The sequence below is a fragment of the Echeneis naucrates genome, chromosome 17 (assembly GCF_900963305.1).
Source record: "Echeneis naucrates chromosome 17, fEcheNa1.1, whole genome shotgun sequence".
Taxonomy (NCBI): domain Eukaryota; kingdom Metazoa; phylum Chordata; class Actinopteri; order Carangiformes; family Echeneidae; genus Echeneis; species Echeneis naucrates.
This window is the reverse complement of record NC_042527.1, coordinates 7,466,182-7,486,379: the sequence shown is the minus strand read 5'-3', so window position 1 is coordinate 7,486,379 and position 20,198 is coordinate 7,466,182. Positions and strand designations below refer to the sequence as shown.

General features: G+C 39.6%; 2 protein-coding genes and 1 pseudogene across 2 annotated transcripts; all 3 read right to left on the bottom strand.

Annotated features, from left to right (window-relative positions):
* Positions 1-403: 403 nt before the first annotated feature.
* On the bottom strand, positions 404-5,627 carry ro60 (Ro60, Y RNA binding protein). Its single transcript, XM_029524556.1, has 9 exons — positions 5,532-5,627; positions 4,132-4,738; positions 3,417-3,637; positions 2,402-2,548; positions 2,181-2,318; positions 1,973-2,089; positions 1,469-1,585; positions 1,131-1,277; positions 404-630 (listed from the first exon to the last, which is right to left on the bottom strand). The coding sequence occupies exons 2-9, from the start codon at positions 4,718-4,720 to the stop codon at positions 478-480; spliced, it is 1,629 nt and encodes a 542-aa protein (XP_029380416.1). The 5' UTR covers positions 4,721-4,738; positions 5,532-5,627; the 3' UTR covers positions 404-477.
* Positions 5,628-8,718: 3,091 nt separating this feature from the next.
* On the bottom strand, positions 8,719-10,300 carry LOC115057329 (regulator of G-protein signaling 8-like; annotated as a pseudogene).
* Positions 10,301-15,114: 4,814 nt separating this feature from the next.
* On the bottom strand, positions 15,115-18,312 carry LOC115057328 (regulator of G-protein signaling 13-like). Its single transcript, XM_029524372.1, has 5 exons — positions 18,124-18,312; positions 17,950-18,009; positions 17,796-17,857; positions 17,541-17,707; positions 15,115-17,424 (listed from the first exon to the last, which is right to left on the bottom strand). Exons 1-5 carry the CDS (start codon positions 18,204-18,206, stop codon positions 17,230-17,232), a joined length of 567 nt encoding a protein of 188 aa, XP_029380232.1. The 5' UTR covers positions 18,207-18,312; the 3' UTR covers positions 15,115-17,229.
* Between the last annotated feature and the right edge of the window lie 1,886 nt (positions 18,313-20,198).

The window sequence follows — 20,198 nt, the reverse complement described above, 5'->3', positions numbered from 1 at the left end:
CTACAGTCAATCACCTTAAAATAAACCAACAGTTGCACAAAGGATCTAACATTCTGACACTCTTGTTTAATCTGCCAACACATTGCTAAGAATCAGTGATTTTCTATTATTGAATGGTTTAGTATCTAACTAAAAGCATCAAACCACTTAACACCCTGTCATGCAGCGTGCTGTTTCCACCTCATCTCTTGACAGTATGATGTGCAATGACGTATCCTCTGTGTTCCTCTTCAAATTTCAGAAAAAAAAGTATATGCACAAATTTTTTCATTAGTGTTGTCCAGCCAGCTGGACACTTTGTCAGGTGACTTGAAAGTAACACAATCCAAAAAGATAAATTGCGGAATTGTAAATGCCAATATTTTTTGGATTAGTGCTGTTTTAGGGCATCCTACATGCTAAGTGAGCCACATTGGTCCACTTTGTGCCTTTTTTTTTTTTTAATATACGCTAATCGCATGAAGTCCCAATACTTAATCAGATCAGATCCTGGGCCAGGTTACAGATGACGGTAAAGGCTCCAAGGTCAAAGCCACAGATGCTCAGTAAACCTCTGTCTTCTGTGTCTGCAAGGGTATGTCCAATAGAAGTCAGCCCACACATTACCAACTTGGAATTGGCTCCTGATATCTGTAGAGAACACACACAATTAGATACATTAAATATTTTTATTTTATTGTATTTACAATAAGCATGTGAAATTGTGATAAGTTTTTTCCTTATAATTTAGCCTTAATTGTTGTGTCGCTGATAAAAATGTAAAATCTTCCTTATCGTATATTGGTGTAAAGATTGTACAGCAATGTGCGTATGTTTTAGTAAATGTCATGTAATTACAAAACAGTAACCAGTCTCAAGCCTATTTATCTATCTAACATAAAATGAATAAGAACAATGTTTTACAAACTGCGTATTGATCACGTCATTCTATTCTGGAAATTACAACACTTGTATCATGTGATCACGAGAATGTAAACATGAAAATGATCCTTACTCGATTTGTCGGATTAAATGTGAATCAAACAAATGGCAGATTTCTTTTTCCTGGTGTTTGTGTAATCTTATTTTCCATGACAATTTTTATCTGAGACAATATTCCCTCCCAAGCAGACATGATTGAGTCAATATACTTGTCTGTGCTTCTTGAGAGACTCCACTGGGCTGGCAGAAAACGTCCACAAAGGGTTGTTGGTCAAAATGATGAACATATCTACAGCTTTCCCATTTTCTGTGGCCCATGTGATGGGAAGTGTGCAATCCGTGTTTCCACCTGGAATCTGCAGCAGTTGTCAGAGAGGTCCAAGTTTAAGGATAAGATATGTTCAGCGAAGTCAATGTGAACACTACATCTCATCTGCTACTGGACTTCTAAAAATGTATTAGACAAGTTGTAAATATTAACTAATTACCAATAGTCCTAAAATACTTGCATAATGTGTATTATTAATTCATTAGCCGTATGTCTTACCTTAACCAGTTCAACTGTTGCTTGCGCGAGAGTCATGTCAGTAGAAATTCTGCACGGAACCAAAGCTCCTTCAGAATAGGCCAGCACTTGTGTGTCTATCTCTGTGTTTGCAAATATCTTCACAGGACACAGAGGGGAAAAAAAAAAAAAAAAAAAAAAAAGAAGCACAACTTCACCATTAAAATTTTTTCATCGACCTCACATTTGCACACATGCAACTCAGCAAACTATAACCACTGAGTATGCTGGTAGTCATCTCCTGTATTAGAAATCCAAGAACCATCATAGTGATGGCACACATCTCAGCTAATAACTCCCATGTGGCCTGGGGACTATTAATCACGCTGCAGAAGGAATTTCCCAGGAATCCACAATGTGTCAACAGACTGACTCTTTGACTTGAGGAGAGGGTGGTGTGAGTTCTGATTACAGACATAGCTGTTCCAACTGCAACAACAATTGCCCACACAATGTGTTGTTATCTATCTCTGGGCAATGCCTTACCAAAGTAATGGCAGCAGCAGCGACTGCAGTGCTGACTGACGTCCCTGGGACAACACTGCTCAGTGATGTGCTAACATCTACTGCCACTACAAAGCGTTTACCCAGAGCTTCAACATTCTGGGAAGAAAGATGAAAAATAATGAGTTATCTCGTGCTTTTTATTGCTGTCTTCTTTGATGGTCTGTGGAAACTGTGAAAGCAAACTGACCATGAAACTCTTGTAAAAAGCAGAATCCATAGCTTTGAGGATGCTGCTGTCTGGTTCCCATTTAGTTTTCCCCTGATAGCCTTGGCCTCTTTTGTAGCTCTCTGAAGCCAGAAGTATGCTGAAAGGATGAATCTTTGCCTGTGGATTTCAAGAAAAGGATCAAATACTCAAACACTATCTCATATTTTAATAAAGGAATCAAAAAGATATGTGCGTCTTACCTTTCTTAGTGCAGTCTCACTCTGGATCCTGTCACATACGGCTTGTGTTTCTAAGCCTGCTGGTTCAAGAATTTTGTTTGACGTCATTTTACCCAAGATCCTCAGCACTGATTGAAGAGGCATTTCTTTCAACAGAGCTCTCCATACCTCCAATAAAAGAATAAGACCACATATTTCCCAACAGATTACAAATATACACTTCAAATCAGACTTTCACTCGATTGGCACATTTCTCAGATGCAAAATACCCTGATAATTAATGTTTTGCAGCTAAATTTATCATCCTAGAAGTGTGGTGAATAGTATTATTTGTCTATACTGTCATTTTGATGACAATAAAACTCTGAGTGCAAGATTATTGAAATCTATAGAACCCCTAAAGTCCCAAAAGTCCCCATTTTTTTTTATCTTGTGCACACGTTAATATTTTGTGGGAACAAGTTATCTCGTGCTAACAAATTACTTATCTTCTGCGCACAAGATAATTATCTTGTGATAACAGGATATAAGTAGGCTAACAGTGCGAACAAATTATTTAATTTCTGTGCACAAGTTATTAATCTTGTGTGCACAAGACAATTATCTTGTGGGAACATGTTTACAGTAGGCTAAAAGCTTGATAGGCCAATGCTTTGAGGACCACGAGGGTAAATTGCGTTTGTAGCTTTTATTAGTTCGTTGATTTCTTAGGCATGTTTTAAACATGGCGGCGTTCATTGCTTTATTTGAATAGTCACTTTTTTTGGTGGGTGAGATGGCTGAAGATTACAGAGCCCCTAAATTCCCCGAATTATTTTTTATTTTATTTTTTTTTAAATCTTGTGCGCACAAGTTATCTTGAGGGAACAAGTTATTATCTTGTGCGTACAAGATAATTATCTTAAGGGAACAAAATGTTAACTTGTGTCCACAAGATAAAAAAAAAAAAAAAAAAAAAAACACCTTTTGGGACTTTAGGGGCTCTGTAGAAATCTCATAATGTAACTCTTATTAAAAAAAAAAAAAAGACACTCACCTGTTTGGACTTCAAGTGGTCTGTCAGCAGCTGTTCCCTATCCAGTTTGTGTTCTTCTATTAAATTTATGACCTCTGTTTCATCACAACTGTGTTTAACCTTTTCCACCACTTCAAGATACGAAAGCAGTTTGACAACCTCTTCAGAGTTCTCTTTGTCTGCATAAGCAACCTGGACTTCTTTCCATCCTTTTGTTACATATTTGCTGATCAAAGCAATAGCTGAAATCACAACATCATGGTCAGTGAAGTTTGACTTCTGTTATTGATGTATTGTATGTATTTTGTACAGTGCAAGATCATGATCAATAACAAATGCACCACCACAGCAATGTAATTTAAAAGTAGCAGCCAAATGCTGGGAGAATTTTGTTTTTTCAAATGGCTTACTTGCTTGTGTAGTTTCCCCTTTCTGATGGAATTCTTTTCTAAATTGTTGTTATTGCCATATTTTCATATATGAAGCATTTCATTCCCAAATGCCATTAATGTAATATTCACTGAATTTTCATTTATAGTTCGCCCTGCGTTTGCTGCTGACATGGAGGCTATAAACGTGACTATATTATAGCAAGGGGAAAATACAGCAACGTTTGTTAGGAATTAGACAATGTCCAACAATGATTTAAAGACACTTAATTGGGAAATTATGAGGTGGATATATTTTCCTGTCTACTGTAAACCCCAATGAATAACATCAGCCTATATCAACTCACCTTCATTAGCTGGTTTGGTGTGAGAGAGCCTGAGCAGATCCTGGTGTGACCATCCTTCTCTCTGTTTACATTTGGTCACAGCCGCAGCCAGACTCATGGCATCTTGTTCATTATACCAGTCAGACACTGCTTTCCTCAAGGCACGTCCCCAAATCCCACATTTCATGCCCTCTTTCAACTCCTTCTTGTACTGGATAAGGGAAAACAAATGAGAAGGATGCCGACAAACTTCCTTGAGGGCTTTAAATGCTGCCTGCCTTGTCTTCAACTCAGAGTGCTGGGAGCACAAAGCCAAGGCAAAGAAGGAAGGGCCGAGTCTGACAGCTCTCCCATCCTGGGTGAACTTTTTTATTTCCTCCACCACCTCGGGACCACGGCCCTCTTGCAGCAGGATGAGGAGGGCCCCAGCACTCTCCATGGTGACCCGGCCTTCGTCCCTGGCTGTGTAAATGTCTCCCTCTGAGCCATAGCAGAGGAAACGGCAGAGTCTGGCCTTATCGTTGACCTCCCATGGACAACCACCAGCACCTGTTGAGTTCAGGGTGTGGTTACTTGATGACGCTTTTGTTGTATTTCCCAGTGGCTCCATTGTAATTGCAGGCAAGGCCTGAAACATAAAGTGGTAAAAGGAGATTTTCTTAACTTAGATTTGCTGGTTGACAGCAAGCTAAGAAAACGTTTTTCGACTTTGTCACTTGTGAAAACCCACTGAAGGAGCCCTAACGTCTAAGCAGCACGGAAAATAAGGTTTCCAAAAAGCCAGAAGTTTGAGCTCAGTGGCCAACCAGAGTGTCCATGAACGCAACAGCTAGCAGCAATACTTGCTCGCTGGCTCTGTGCGCTGACAACAGCTTAAAGCCGATTACAGGAGATGATGATACACATAACACACACAGAAGTTGTTGTGATGTTTACACTGAAGAAATGAGAAAACTGGACCACACGGGACTGTTTTCAACCTCAGCTGCTTGTTAACTTCCAGTGAACTCCCCCCCCCTCCAGCGGTCAGCACTTCAGATGCCAGAGCCGATGCGAAGTTAGTTAACGTTAGCCAGCTGCCATCGCCAATTCCAGTCATGTTGTGTTCACTGAAAAGATTATATACAAAAAGTATTCAAAATGATTCAGTGTGCCCCTAAGAGTTATTGGGGGCAGGGGGGCAGCTGTGGTACTGGGCAGCCACCCGCTGTCTCCAAACCTCAAAAACCTCAAACTCCGGCATCCGACCGTTATCCTAGCCGGGCAGCGCCGGGCGGCTGGACTCCGCTCTCCGAGGATGAGCAGCCCGGCTCCGGCTCCACCGCTGCCATTAAGCGGGGCGCTGCTGGTACTGCCAACAAACGGTGCTGCGAATAAAAACACGTTCGCCGGGCAATTACGTGACATATGGATATACTTACCACAGTACAGGCGACAGTACTCAAGTTTTTGATGTGGCTGGATGAGGAAAGGCCTCCTCTCCGACGGTCAGCAGGCTAACCAGGGGCGGGGCGCGGTGGATGCTGGGATATCGAGTACCACCGGACGCAGCTACGTCTGTTCTGTTTAGTTTTATGGCGGGTTGCACTCATTGCATATATTGGTGGACACATATAAATCCTTCTGTGGGAGGTGTAAGAAGCAGCGCTGCTACATCATTTATTCATTTTACATGCTTAAAAAACAACAACTAAATCATATGATATAATCATTCTCTGATATTTGTCCGTCTTTAACCCTCCTGTTGGTCTCAATCTGCCCTCAAGCTTACACTTTTCTCTCCTCCCTGAATTTTCTACAATTAAGCTTTACATGTTCTATGCTTTCAGTGGTTTTACAATCCTATGATTGATTTTGACCTAATCTAAACAATGTTTCATTTAACCAGAAGTGGAAAGAGTACTGAAAATTTGTATTTAAGAACAAGTACTGTTACATTTGTTAAATTGTACTCAATTCCAAGTAAAAGTACTGGTGTTAAAAAAATACTTACATAAAAGTAGAAAGTACTCTTCTATTAATTACTTTTTAACCAATAGATGTTGTATTGCGTCGTTAATAGATTTGATTCATGTGTATCAAATATCTATGTTCAAAGCACATTTCTCAGACAAACAATGTATAGAAATATTACATTTGTAAAAAAAATGTAGATATAAGGCAGCAATTTTGTTTGACAAAAAATACGATACATTGCGAACAACAGGCAGGTGTCTTAAACTCTTAGACATAATAGCATTTCTATCACACTTCACTTTCTGAATCTTTTGATCCGTTTCAGTAGGAACTGGATTTCCAAGTTAACAGAGTCTATCCACCTTTGTTTGGCATGACTATTATGAGTGTAAAGAGTGTAAACGCATGGCACACACTGACACATGAATAGCTCACTGACCCCACAAGTCACACCATTTCAGTCAGTCAATTTATCCAACTGTAATACCCCAGTTCCTGCTTACTGGGGTCCCCAGTAAGACCACAATAAGCAGGAATAATAAAATAGAATACACAAAATTACATAAATACCACACACAAAATAACCACATGGGTTTTGCACAAACCTGCAAGAGGTTAGAGTGAAGTGGATGTGTCTGTAAAGGGTTAGGCCTGACACTTATCATATGACTACATTTTCATTCATGTGTCTTGAAGAGAGAAAAAGGGACCCCTTTCTTCCACAGTTGTATGATTTTTTTTTAGTTTCTCCTTTGCCAGACGGTATACTGATGGAAACCAACAGGTTGCTTGGTTTTTTGGCTAATTTGCCCGTGCCCTCATTCCCTTAGATGAGCAGGTACTCAACAGAACCTCACATCTACTGAGCCTGTGCAATCTATATAGACTTTGATAGATTTCCATGATTATATCTTCTAATTTCATATTTTTAATACTGTAGAGGACTGCTTCAGAGTCACCAGAAATTACAACTCTGTCTGGTTTATTGTCCTCTACCTACTTTAGGCTGATGACCATCGCCATCATTTCTTCATAAATACTGATATCTGATCAGGACCATGTCCGTCTGTCTTTCTCAGTTAATGAAGCATCAATGTTAATTTTGACCACTCATTTCGCTCATGAGTCCTAAGCAGATCTATTAAATCAGTGAAATGAAACCCAAGCCATCTGGTGGTCACTTCAAGTAATGATTTGGTCTCTTGCAATTGCCCCCCTTTTCCTTGAAAACTGAAGAGGATGATTGGAGCTGCCAGTCAGAGGAATGCTGAAGAGCCATTGCCTGTTTGGAAAAGCCTGAAAGAAATTACGGTCATCTCTGTGATAGTTGACCATCACCTGGCAGGCGATCATCAGCTGGTTTGCTTCAGAGCAGCAACCAAACCGGACATCAGAGGCTAGAGAGCATCATCTACATAGCAGCTTGGAATTTTACATTGAACTATTAGTTAAACATATCACATATGACATTATGTAATTTTCATATTTTTTCACACTCCTTAATTCTGTCTCCATCCATATTTATCTCATATTCCTGTTTTGTTTTGCTTCTTTAACCAATTTTTCGACAACACAAAGTGAACACTGCTGACAAATTATGGGAAGTTCCCATGCCACTGTTCTCTCAGTTTAGTGCTGTGGGCTCTTCTTGTACATGCCATTTTCAGTTGTAATACTAGTTGCTGATGGAGCCTGACTGTGTCCACAAATTGGCTTTCTCCACCAAGGAAATTTTGACATGTCCCAGTAGGAAGAAAAGCGATGACAGAATTATTAATTCTGGCAAAATTACCATTTTAAGTGTTTTCTTATTACCTTGTCTACAATTTCTAAATGTATTAGAATGAAAATATCTAATGAATTTGAAAACTGTCACAGTATGGATTATTATTATCATTATTGTTGTTGTGGCCAGTTATTAATAATACATTTTTGTGTTTGGGTTTTGCACATCATCACTTGGTGGCAGTAGCACACCAAGTGGAAGAGAACAGGATACAACACCCAATCAGATACTGTAGTCTAACCCAAGTCCGTAACATTGCAGTGTTTATGATATATATATGTTGTGAAATTCATCTGAATTATTCATTCATTCATTCTACCACTTATCAGAGTCCAGGTTGCAGGGGGTGCTCGAGCCAATCCCATCTCACACTGGGCAAGGCTACACCAGTCCATCACGGGGCTGACATACAGAGACAGACAAAGACCAACAACCACTCACACTCACATTCAGACATACTGACAATTTAGAGTCACCAGTTAACACAAACATGATGTCTTTGGATGGTGGGAGGAAACCGGAGTACCTGGAGGAAACTCACACAGACACGGGCAGAACATGCAAACTCCGCACAGAAAGGCCCCAGGAGCCGAACCTGCGACCTTCTTGTTGTGGGGCTAACCACTATGCCACTGTGCTGCCCCATATAAATCATTCACTGAAAATAAAATACACAATAGTCCTGCAGTCATGTACATTTTTTAAGTATTACTGTAATACAGTTGATGTGTTACAAACAACACATTATTAAAACTTGCATCTTTGCTCTTAGAAGTGGCCAGTATTCACTGTACACCAGATGTCACTGTCTGCAGCATGTTGTGACCAATGCACTTGTGCAGCTTTCAGTCATGTGGGGCATTATGTCATTGAAATGACATTTTAAGGGCAAAGAAAGTGTCTGGGTTGTGTCTAGCTTTCCACTGCTTCCAGAGGCCTCGCTGCTCAGAAGCTGCACCACATAAGACATTGTACTGCTCCGACTCGATGAAGCGAGGGAAGGAGCCGTTCACCATCAAACTGTAGACTTTCTTCTGTGCCAAAGCAAAGCACAATGGACTTGGCTTCTGGAGATTTCTACTGATGATCTCTCTTGTATAGAAATCTAAATTTACCTGAAAAGATACGTATAGGGTTACATGATTGAATTTGCAATGAGGCATTTTTAATGTACTCTTCATATTGACCATTATGTGCAGCCATATGCATCAATACAACAGTTATGCTTGTTTCATAAAACGGAAAGGTGAAATCCTGTAATCTGATTGGTTGTTAAATTTAATATAATGAGCGTATACCACAGCTACTATTCTAAAGCCTTGTCACAGCACATCATTTCACGTCCGGGAAGCAGCAATGTATCCATGACAACAATCAACTGTTACAGTAGGTAGCAAAACTTAGTGGCGGTGTTTTGATGATATTAACAAATAGAATAAATTAGTTGAATTCACATGTTTAAGGTTAACTTTAACCTCCAGTGAGTGGACAATGGTAGAGTGGATTCAACAGTGACTTTCTCCTGAAAAAAAGCAGAGGAAAAGACGACATGCAGAGCTAACGTCAGGAGAGTTAGGGATATTTTTTTTCTGATTAAATAGAAACTACATGAAATAGATGGTGTATTCCTCATGCTCATTATACCACACTGATGAGCGAATACCACGGCCTGTCATGATGTATTGCTTAAATATAGAATATTAAAGTGTCAACAATGCTTATTCTATGCCATTCTATTAAATATGTTTAATAGAATGGCCACATATAGTGCTGCCTTCATGTATAAAGCATACTCTCACCTGTCTGGGGGACTCAGCCTCGATGAACTCCTCATTTATCCTGGCTGCTCTCCTCATTTTAGCTCCTCTGGACTGTTAAATGTTTGGTACTCTTGACATGCTAGCCAGAAATCCAGGTTTTCCTCACAGCACTCGGATTTCAGAAACTCCCGAAATACCATTTGTCCACCTGTAACAAAAGGCACTGTAGCTTTATTGCAAAGAACATACTAACCAACTGTGATATTAGTTTTGTATTGCTTGACAGCAGATGAAAATTACGTTTCTGGGAAAGGAGTGTCTCAAGAGATTCGCCCAGTTGGCTTGCTTCATTCGCTGTCTGTCTGTAAATAGAAGAAATAGAAGGCTTTTGGATTCTTACATATTTTAAAGTAAATATTAGATAATACAGTAGTAATAATCAGCATGTTAAAATCAAAACCTCTTGGTTTTTCTCCATGGTCCTGTACTTTGGATGAAGAATTCTTGTATTCTTGATTTCCATGTATGATGTCTACCACATAGGGAACTAATAGAAATAAATTGGTGCAACTGTGTCAGATGTCTAACAAAAACATTGCAAAAAGTCTCACTGCATCACAAATGAAACATGTACTTACATTCTCTTTGTGTCCTGGAGGTCCAGAGATGTCCTAGAGAGCTCATTCATTGTTGAATGTGAAATCCACTACCTCCTCTGTGAATTATAATCTGATGGTAACGTCTCAGTGTGCATTGTACTGTTGAATCCTCAGAAGATGTGTTCTTTGGTTACAGTCCGATTTCTAAATAGGCAGCTTCATCCCCACTGTCATCTCTCACTGATGAGGGTCAAAAGGAGAGAGGAATCTGACTCTGATGTCAAGTAACCACCCTGTCTCCATGCTCACAACACTTTTTTCTTTCTTTGTCCCCTTTTGTATTTCTCCTCTGGTTACATGCAGACCGATTGTTGCATAATGAGTAGGGGCCACATGAATAGTCTGAATACATCAAACCTTGTGCTGTTTAATTATAGAACAAATCTTTGCTGTGTGCAGCTGCCCATCAGATTCTCCACAGTTGTGTTTACATACATCTTGTGATGCTTTCCCTTCTAGTCATTGCGTAATGATTGCAGCTTTTAGCCAGGAGGTCATGTCATCAGATGGTTACCAGCACTCACTGGGTGTTTTGATCCTTGACCATAACACCCTCCTGCTGGCGGTTCAGCTGTGGTAGCTGGCCACTACTCTCTGTCTCCTGGCTGCCTGCTTGCTTCCTCCCTCCTGCTCCATAGCCAACAAGACCCTCTCTCTGCCCCGTCCCCAATTCTTTGCATCAACTTTTTCCTCTTGCTACCAGATTTACTCAAATGCCTCTTTACACCCCTCTTCTCATGGCACAGTAAGCTCCATCCTTCAGTGGAGAACAGGACTGCATCTAGTCATAAGGTTGTGTGGACAACATCTGGGAACTGGAGCCTTCTCTTCAGGTCAACCCTTAGCTCCCACTGTTGGGCTGGCGGCAGGAGACTTGCTCTGGTTTTATTGTGCCCTGCTGGCTTTGCTCCCCCCTTGACAAATGTAATTACAGGTGGCAGTTTTCCCATGGGTTAGCGTTTCAAGGTTCTTGCCTGCTTTAGGATGCTGGCCAGGACAACTAGCACGCTATCGTGGCAGCCCCTATATCTGCCTCGGGTTAAAGTAATGGGCCATAGGTCTGACCATGTCAGCGTCCTCTTGGGGAGGTCACACCTTGTCCAGGCTCCCTAGCTGCACTGCTCTCACTTTCCTCCACCCTTCCTCTAGGATCCCTATTTCTCTCTGAACGATGGTTCTCCGCTCCCTTGTGTTGGCTTTTTCCCACTTTTGGAAGCTGGTCATTCCCAGACCTTGTATGCCTGTGCAGGGTGCTCCAATGATGTCTTTGAGTTGAAGATTTCCTCCCGCTGGACCTTGTAGTCTCTTGAGTCCCTAAATGTCATGGCGACCCTGCACTTTGCCACTCTGAACTCCTCAATGAGGAATGATGGGGTACTTGTAGTTGCCCAGAATTGATGTACAGCCTGACTGATGTGAAACTTTATATGTATTACAGGCTATTGAAAGTCATCCAGTTGCTACGGTATTTAGCTTACCATTTCAGTTAGTGCTATTCTTAGTCACAGTTCAAGTGGTTGTGAGTTTTTCCTAGCAATTTTCCTTTTCTCTTAGTGTTCCCTTGAACCCTTCTCTCCACAGTTTTTAGATTCTCTCTGCTCCACAATCATTCATGAAGTTATGTAATTTAACAGCTTTTTTTAGGGTTAGGGTTTTTTTTAGCAGATTTTGCTTGGCAAAATAAGTGAAAAGCCTCTGCATATAATAAATATGAATGTGTTCTAAGGATAATTGAAATACACAAATTAACTGCAACATTAAAACTCGTAGTTGGGCTTAATGTGGCTTTTGTTCATGAACATTATATTTGACAAAATCTTGAACTAACCCTAACCCTGTTGTTAGTGGAAGAGAGGCGTTATCTTTTTCAGTGCACACTCTCTTACTTATTATAGTACTATAGTTACTTAACAGAAAAAGCACTTAAGCAGACAACCAAATTTGCTAAAACAAAATTAAACTCAGTGGAAGAAGAATTAATGAAGTTTAAAATGGAGATGATTTAATTCCCAGGAAGAACAGGCAGATAAGAGACAATGTGTTATGGTTAACAGTGGTTATGGTATAAGGGTTGCAACTGTGGCTTCAACTAAATGTTATTGTCAGCATGCTAAAATGCTCACAGTGCAATGCCAACATGCTTTTAGCTGGTTCACCACTGCAGTTCAGTCTGTTAGCATGATAACATTGTTTAATTGGCTCTTAATGCTCATGTTATTTTGCACCTTTAAAAACTGAATATTTTAAGCAAATTAACAAAGCGGCCTGATGATGGTCGCTTTGCAAAAAAATAAATAAATAAATAAAAAAAAATAAATAATAATAATTCTAAAAAAAAGAAAAATATTCAGAAAGGAAATAATTAATGGAATTTTTTGGTAATCCATTCAGTTAGTGCTCATTTGACTTAAAACCACTAATCTAAGTCTGCTGCTGGCAGAGGAGGAATAATCAGTGGTTTACCAAACTCAGTGAGATCCATGATTGTCGAAACAAAATTTCATGCTAGTAAGATATTTCAGTCGGGACCATAGTGGTGAATTAGTCAGCCATACCTCTAGCATGGCTAGAAATGTGGTAGGTCACCAGTTCAGGAAAATAAGAGAAGCAACTTTAGCCCTTAGGCAATGAAGGATAGAGCTCTGTGTAAAAGACTGAAGGTGGCTGTTTTTTCCCAACTAACTTTCCACTTTATTAGGTTTGAGCCTTTCACTCTGTTTGACAAGTCTGCAGTATACTCAATGCTCTGTTCTCGTGATAGCTTCTCATGGGTAAATTAATGCATGTTTTGCAGTAATGGGAATGTGAGCGCGAACTGTTAAATGTCACTGTAAATGAGATGCTACAAAGGCCAGACACACCAGTAAAAACCTGCTTTCACAAGACTGAACTGGAACAACATGATGCTTAATTAGCATGTAGTTTACAGAACTAGACTGGACTGTGCTCAACAGGAAGTAGCCGTGAGTGGGAGAATTGTAGCCTCGCACGCATTCAAAAATAGGCTCTCAGGATTTTATAATGGGAAATAGAAAGTTAGAAAGTATTTTTAAGTATAATTACAGTATGCCCAAGACAAAACAATTAACAGTACACTGTAGGCTCTCATTTAGTTGGTTAGTTAGCCATAACCAACTGTTACACTTCATACACAGTCTGATTTATCCCTTATTCAATCAGAAATTCATAGCCTTAATGTTAAGGCCTGAGCTATAACCTTTTATTAGGCATACTAAATTTGTGGAATGTCACTTGTATAGCTACTTGTAATTTTATCAATACAACTCCAACATTTTCATTTTGTGACACCACCAAATGAATTCCAAAGAGTGTTTACCTCTGATTTCTTGATTCACTGAGCTACAAGTCGGAACCAAAAATGTATCACTACTCTTATTTAATATGACTATGAATATTAATTAAGCACTTTGTGTCGATATGGAAGCTATCTTGAAAAAGAACGGTTTTTTTTTCTTATTATTGAAACTTTTAGCTTGTTTAATTAAGAGCTACAATAGAGACCATATATGTGACCTGAATATAAAATCCAGCTTTGGAATTTTTCAATAATAATAATAAAAAAAAAAAACACATTAAATTAATGATTTTATCATTCGAAAACTGAGAAAGAGGCCGCGTCGCTGAATATGGATGTTTATGTATGCACAAATTCAATTATCAAGGTTGTTTCTGAGGAAGTAGTGTGAACACAGACAGAAGAGTGACACAGGTCTGCTTTCATGTGAGTGTGACGCAGTCAACTGCATAAAACCATTGGACTCACATATAGGTCACAGGAGACCTGAATACAAACCTGTTCCTTTTTTAACTATGAGCAAAACTTTGGGCACCATCTGCTCTGACGGTCATCTCATAAACACCGTATTCATATTCTGCAAACCTCTCACAAATAGGTCAGTCAAATGTTGCTGCCTATGAATATGTTGTTCTAAAATAAGATGTTATATAACCTCTGTATAGCCTATATAAAAATTCACAGCCTTGATTTGCATGGTAGGATTTGAAGATTATGGTCATATGGGTATGCACCTGCCTTTACACACTACAACTCTGACAGCCCAAGATAGCAAAACAAAACGCATTGCTACTTTTCATCTGCAATTCCTGTCAGCATAGTGTGCTGCCTTGGTGTTTAACAGGTAGATGCACTGGATTTTTTTGGGGTTAGGATGGTTAACGTGCATGGTCAAATCAGGTTTTCTTGCACAGGGATAAGGGAATAATACACAAATTTATAGACATAAAATGTCTTTGTACACGGTCTACCCAGCTTTCCCCTTAAAAAGAAAATCTAAACATGCACTTAGTTTTAGGCATTGACAGCAGGGTTCTGGGGAGCTTACTGTCAAATGCTTCACCATTTTGATCCAGACTGAAATGTCTTAGCAGCTGCTGGATTAATAGCTATCAAATTTTTAACATTCATGATGAATCCCGTTGTTGGCGAACGCCTGACTCTAGTGGCACCAGAAATGTTCACATTTTGGGTTTTCAATGAATATGTTAAAAACATTTGTCTCCCCTTTTGTAGGTTAATGTGCTAAGAATGGGCATGATGGCGAGCAATGTAAACAGCATGGTAATATGCACAAATTCACAAAAAATGCATGTTGATTTGTCATTGTGAGCATATTAGCATGCTGATATTAGCATTAGGCTTGATGTCTCACTGTACTAAGTAGGCCACACTTCACCACCATATTACAGCCCCAGAGAGATGATCCGCCGCTGTGCAATAAAAAAAAGATGGCAAACACAAATGGTTTATGCCAAGCAGCATTTAAGCGTATGATCTAATCAGCATCTCACTGATGGAATAAAACAGATTTTTCATCTTGTGGAAAATTTCCTCAGAGGACCATTTTTCACCTGGCTCTGCAACAATGCTTCCTTTGTTGAACCGGTCAGACAGCATCACACAGTAATCCAGTGACCTCCTGCGTGCAGCCCATGTGGTCCCAAAATAGTCTCTTCTGTCTCATGACACACAGCATCTTTATCTACAGCTTTTAAAGCTGAACTGTATTCTCAGTGGTTGAGTAATATACGTGATAGTGGATATGCCCATAGTTGTGTGTCAGAGATTTGTAGATACATGTCATACATTGCATGACAACAGGAACATCCTGGCTAATGTGTGGACTCCGTTTTTTCTTCACAAGCTTCTCATTGTCAAAAGAACCTATCAGATGATCATCATGTTACTAATAACCGGAAGACAGCAAATAAGGAAATGATGACTAATCCCACAGTGGTCAGTCTGTGTCAGTTTGTCACCTCAGCTGTATCTGAGGAAAATCTTCTGGTGACTTCAACAAGAAATAGAAAGATGTTCTCAGTCTGCTAAAAACTCTTTTGGCAGACATAAAATTCCTTTGGCACCTTTACACGGGCAGTTTCTTGTCTATTACTGCTTGAAAAAGCACATAGGCAGAGGCATTAGTAGTCTGTCTTTCTCTCTGGTGTGCAAGTGAAATTAAAAGAGGATGTGGCGCAGAAGTTTGGCCTTAATGCTCCTTCCTAATTTCTGTAACCTTTAGCAGAGTGATACCTGATGGGTTCTCACAGAAACTTCTGCTTCTTTTATGACATAGAAGAAGTTTCAGTTTTAATCCTTTCTACCCTATTTTTCAACAATGTGTGAGGCTGAAATGTAATTGCTACACTAATAGACAAAGGTGCGAATTATAAAACAAGCATGAATGAAATCTGGACTGGCAGGAAGAGCTTGAAACACATTCATTAGTGTGAAAGCCCAATGACAGGTGGAAGGCTGGAAAAGCATAATGTGACAGCAAGACTTATTCATGTAGCCTTCACTGAACAATTTCAGAGCAGTGTTGTAAAATACTGTAATTACCACTATTATCCTACATGGTCTTAATCATAAACAAATGCATGGCAAGCCAAGATAAAATCCCAAAAGTGCCAGGCTGTGACAAACATAAAACTAAGTACAAAGCATTTTAAATATGGGAGTTTGTAGTATGAAGATTGGGAACAATCTTCAAGCTAAGCTGCTAAGTGATATCAGTTAATCGCTTATCTTCAGGGTCAGTTATCATGTATCTTCAGCTAGCAGCTGAATCTCCAAGTTTCCAGTCTGTGGCATCCTGAAACATTTCTAAACTCATAAAAATGATCCAATTTGAAGTATTTTAACTGTGAGAAACCTAAAAAAAAAAAAACTAAAACAAAATAAACTAAAAAAAATAAATTATCTGTACTCAATATGGCAATTAAGTTGCTTCCCTAAATTTCACAATCGCACATACTTTGGTCATTGTGGCAGTCTTCATTTAAAATAATGTTCAAAATAACTTTTTGACAGTTCAAATGTAATGTTTTTCAATTAAAATTACACAAATCCATTCAAAATCTGTCATAAAATTAAATTCACATTCACAATGTTTGGACATATCGTGAAACATAGTCATCATATAGCTTATAACAGATTATAATAGATGAAACATCTCAGTGTGATGATGTCAGTCTGAAAACAAGCCCACACTATTTTCTACTGATCATCACTATTTTCTGCTTATCTTTGCTACAGTGAGCTCACAATAAACTTCTGATAAGAGAATGTGCAAATGTAACTCCCAGCTCATGCACATATCTCAAAGGTGGAAGGTGTGTGTACCACATACACTTCCTGGCGTCTCTCACAGAAAGTCCCTAGCATTTTTATTATATGATAGCTTCATCTCCGGGAAGTCCTTGACTTTACAGGAGCTATCACAACAAGTTCAACCCCAAAGCATGGTTTGTCCTATTGAAAAAGAAGGCACAGATGTGTTGGACAAATACATCTTTTGGATGCTTTTGTGGAGGATCACCAGCTGGGGTCCCACGACCACAGCTTCTCTCGGGAGAGTCCATCTTTGGGCTCACAGGCCTCACAGTCCAGTTTCTAGACATACAATGTCCTCTGTTTCTATTTTCTTTTTACATCTTCACTGATTTGGATAGAGTCCATTAGAGCCTGATAAATGTCAGACCTGAGGAAACGAGGGTAAGAGTCCCTCTCCATTAGCCCGAAGACGATCTTCTGGGCATCGTCGAAGCACACTGTGGTGGGCGCCTTGATGTTTCGCCTAATCAGTTCCCTGGTCTTCTGGTCAATGTTAATCTGGAGCCATGAGGAAACAGGATTAGAACCGCTGAATACTAAAGTAGTGGATGATACGGTTCGTTGTGTGAAATGAGCTGAAAATGTGTCAGCATTATCATAACCTTTGTGTTTACCTCTCTTGAAGCCTCAGCTTGAATGTATCGTTTGAAGATCTTTTTGGCTCTGGATGACATCCTGAAAGATGACTTAATCTTCTTGTAGTCTTCACACACCAGCCAGAATTCAATATTTTCATCACTGAACTCGGACTTCAAGAACGCCTGGAAGATCGTCATGCCATCTTAACAGGTAGGAAAAATGAGCCGCAGTTAGCCATTGTTGGTGAGGCATACTGACTGTGAAACTGGACTGTGCGCTGATTAACTTACATTTGGATGATAGAAGTCGCTCAAGTGACTGTGACCACTGGGACATCTCTTCAAAACAAAGCCTGCAAAAGAAGGATATACTGTCACTTAAACATGCAATAAGTACGTGAACAGTTTGGATGTTTAGTTTCCATTTCAGGTTTTCTTCACTTACCCATCAGTCTTGGCAGCTTCAGCTGATTTGCACTGCAGCCGAGACTTCAGGGTTCCTCCTCTGGTTAAACACAGAAATGCTAATTTAGCTGACATGATTTGATAAAAGTCGATCAGCAATAAGAAGAAATATATCGTAGGAGAAATCATGCATCGCTTAAAATAAAATACTCACCTTTCTTTCCCCTTCTTCTTACTCTCCATTTCCATGTTGGGGTGCTGCAGCTCCTGTGGAGTTGATGCGACTAAACTTGGCATGGCAACAATGCTCTGCACATGTGTGACTATGTACTGGGCTGATCTTGGAGAGTTTGGGTGTCTCCAACTGTCACTGTAAGTGTTTGAGGAAGCCTTACTACACCTACTTTTATACGTAGGCGTAGCAGAACTCTCCAACGAGTTTGACGAATAGCGTCACATCATTCTGAACTAACCACAGAAAAAGAGGAAGTTTGGGCTGACGCAAGCACACACGCACTAAGCAACAACTCTATGTCTGTACTGTGTTCAAACCTGCATCATTACTTGTTTGGCTTAAAGTCTGGGGATGCAAATGGGCCAGTGGAAAATTCAACAACAGATAGGCAAATGCTCTCGTGCCAAAATTGAAACTCCATGTTTCATGTACTTGACGCTGAACGTGTATAGATTTCCAAAAGCAACTCATGGCATGAAATTAATTTACTTTTGAAGCAAATTGACATATTCATCCTTTTCCAAACATTGTTATAATCACTAAAATGCACATTTGCTCCAACCTCCAACCGTATCCATTCCAGTCACAGACGGGGTTTGTTCCTGCACATAGAATGGAAAAAAGAGGATGGGCAGCGGGTGTGAGAAACGCTAAGTTTGGCACATGCTAATGCATGCTAGTGATGTCAGAATATTCCAATGTCAACATACAGAGGTGTCCAAAGAACAGCCAAAGATGGGAAACAAAGACGACAAATGAAAAAGAAGTGGCAGGATCAGCCAAGCAGGTACTGCGACTATGAGAGAAATTCTATTCAATCTCCACAAAACCAATGTCAAAGATGATCATTTTCCATTATGGGACATTTATCTATTTCCTGCCTTGCTTAGGGTTAGATGATGAAATCGATATCACTAATCTTTGTATATAACATATAAATCTGGACATAATGTACGGTTACGTTAGTCATTTTAACCTTTAACCCCCTCCTTCTAATGGTTTGTATATTCAGTTCCAGCACAGGAAACAGAGGGGGGGAAACAGAGGTGGGCTGACATGACAAAGGTCACTCACCAGAAAGCACAGACATTGTGGTTCTACTGCAGGTACCCCAGACCACTATGCCACCTCTCTGTTTCCATTTTAACCACGTTTCAAGCTTGTGTACGCAAAGGATAATATCAGCTCTTTGCCATAAGATACAAATGGGTTTCTCACTAATGCCCTGCTTTTAGATGGGAGGAGGTATTGACTAAACAGAAACCTTCATCTATAGTCTGGAAATTCTCTGACCTCTCTGGAATTTTTAAAATCCCAGAGCAACAAAGCTTCAGTTTTCTGAATATAATTTTTTTTTTTTTTGCATTTACAGATGTGGCAGGTGTAGTTCCTCTGTTTTGTTTCCTCTGTCATAATGATGTAAGCGCCATTACACTGATCTGAACTTTCCGAGTTTTTAGCATGAAGTTGAAGATCAAGTTCTTATATCTCAGAAATGCCTCGAGGGAGTTTCTTCAAATGTTGATCTCACTCAAGGATGAATTTGATTTGATTTTTGGATGTCAAAACGTCAAAGGTCATCACAACCTCGCTGTGTGTTACCTCAGTTTTGGTATCTTAACCTTGCGGTACCTTGCTTGTGGGGACGACATCCAATTACCAAATGTCTAAAAATGTTGAGCATCATCCATAGTCCTTACCTTCATTAGTCATGCACGAGGCATGAACTTCCATATTGTCAATGTTCCGTCAGCATTAGTTGACAGAAGCCCTCAGTCTTTATCTCTTCAGGAAATTGCGTAGATTTTTATAAATGCTCTCATACATTTTGAGTGGACTAATTGAATGTGTTTCTCTCAGCTCATAGAAAATTAAAAGTGAAAGTGCTCAGTGCTCTTGTTTTAACAAAGCTGTTTGAAAAACAACTCCTGATTATTTCAAGTCTTGCATTAATTCAACTTGTGATTCTGAAGATCAATTTGGACATTTGTGGGCATTGTTTTGAAGGGTCTTAACAAATGCGATGTATTCGTCGACCCCAGACTCTGAAACAA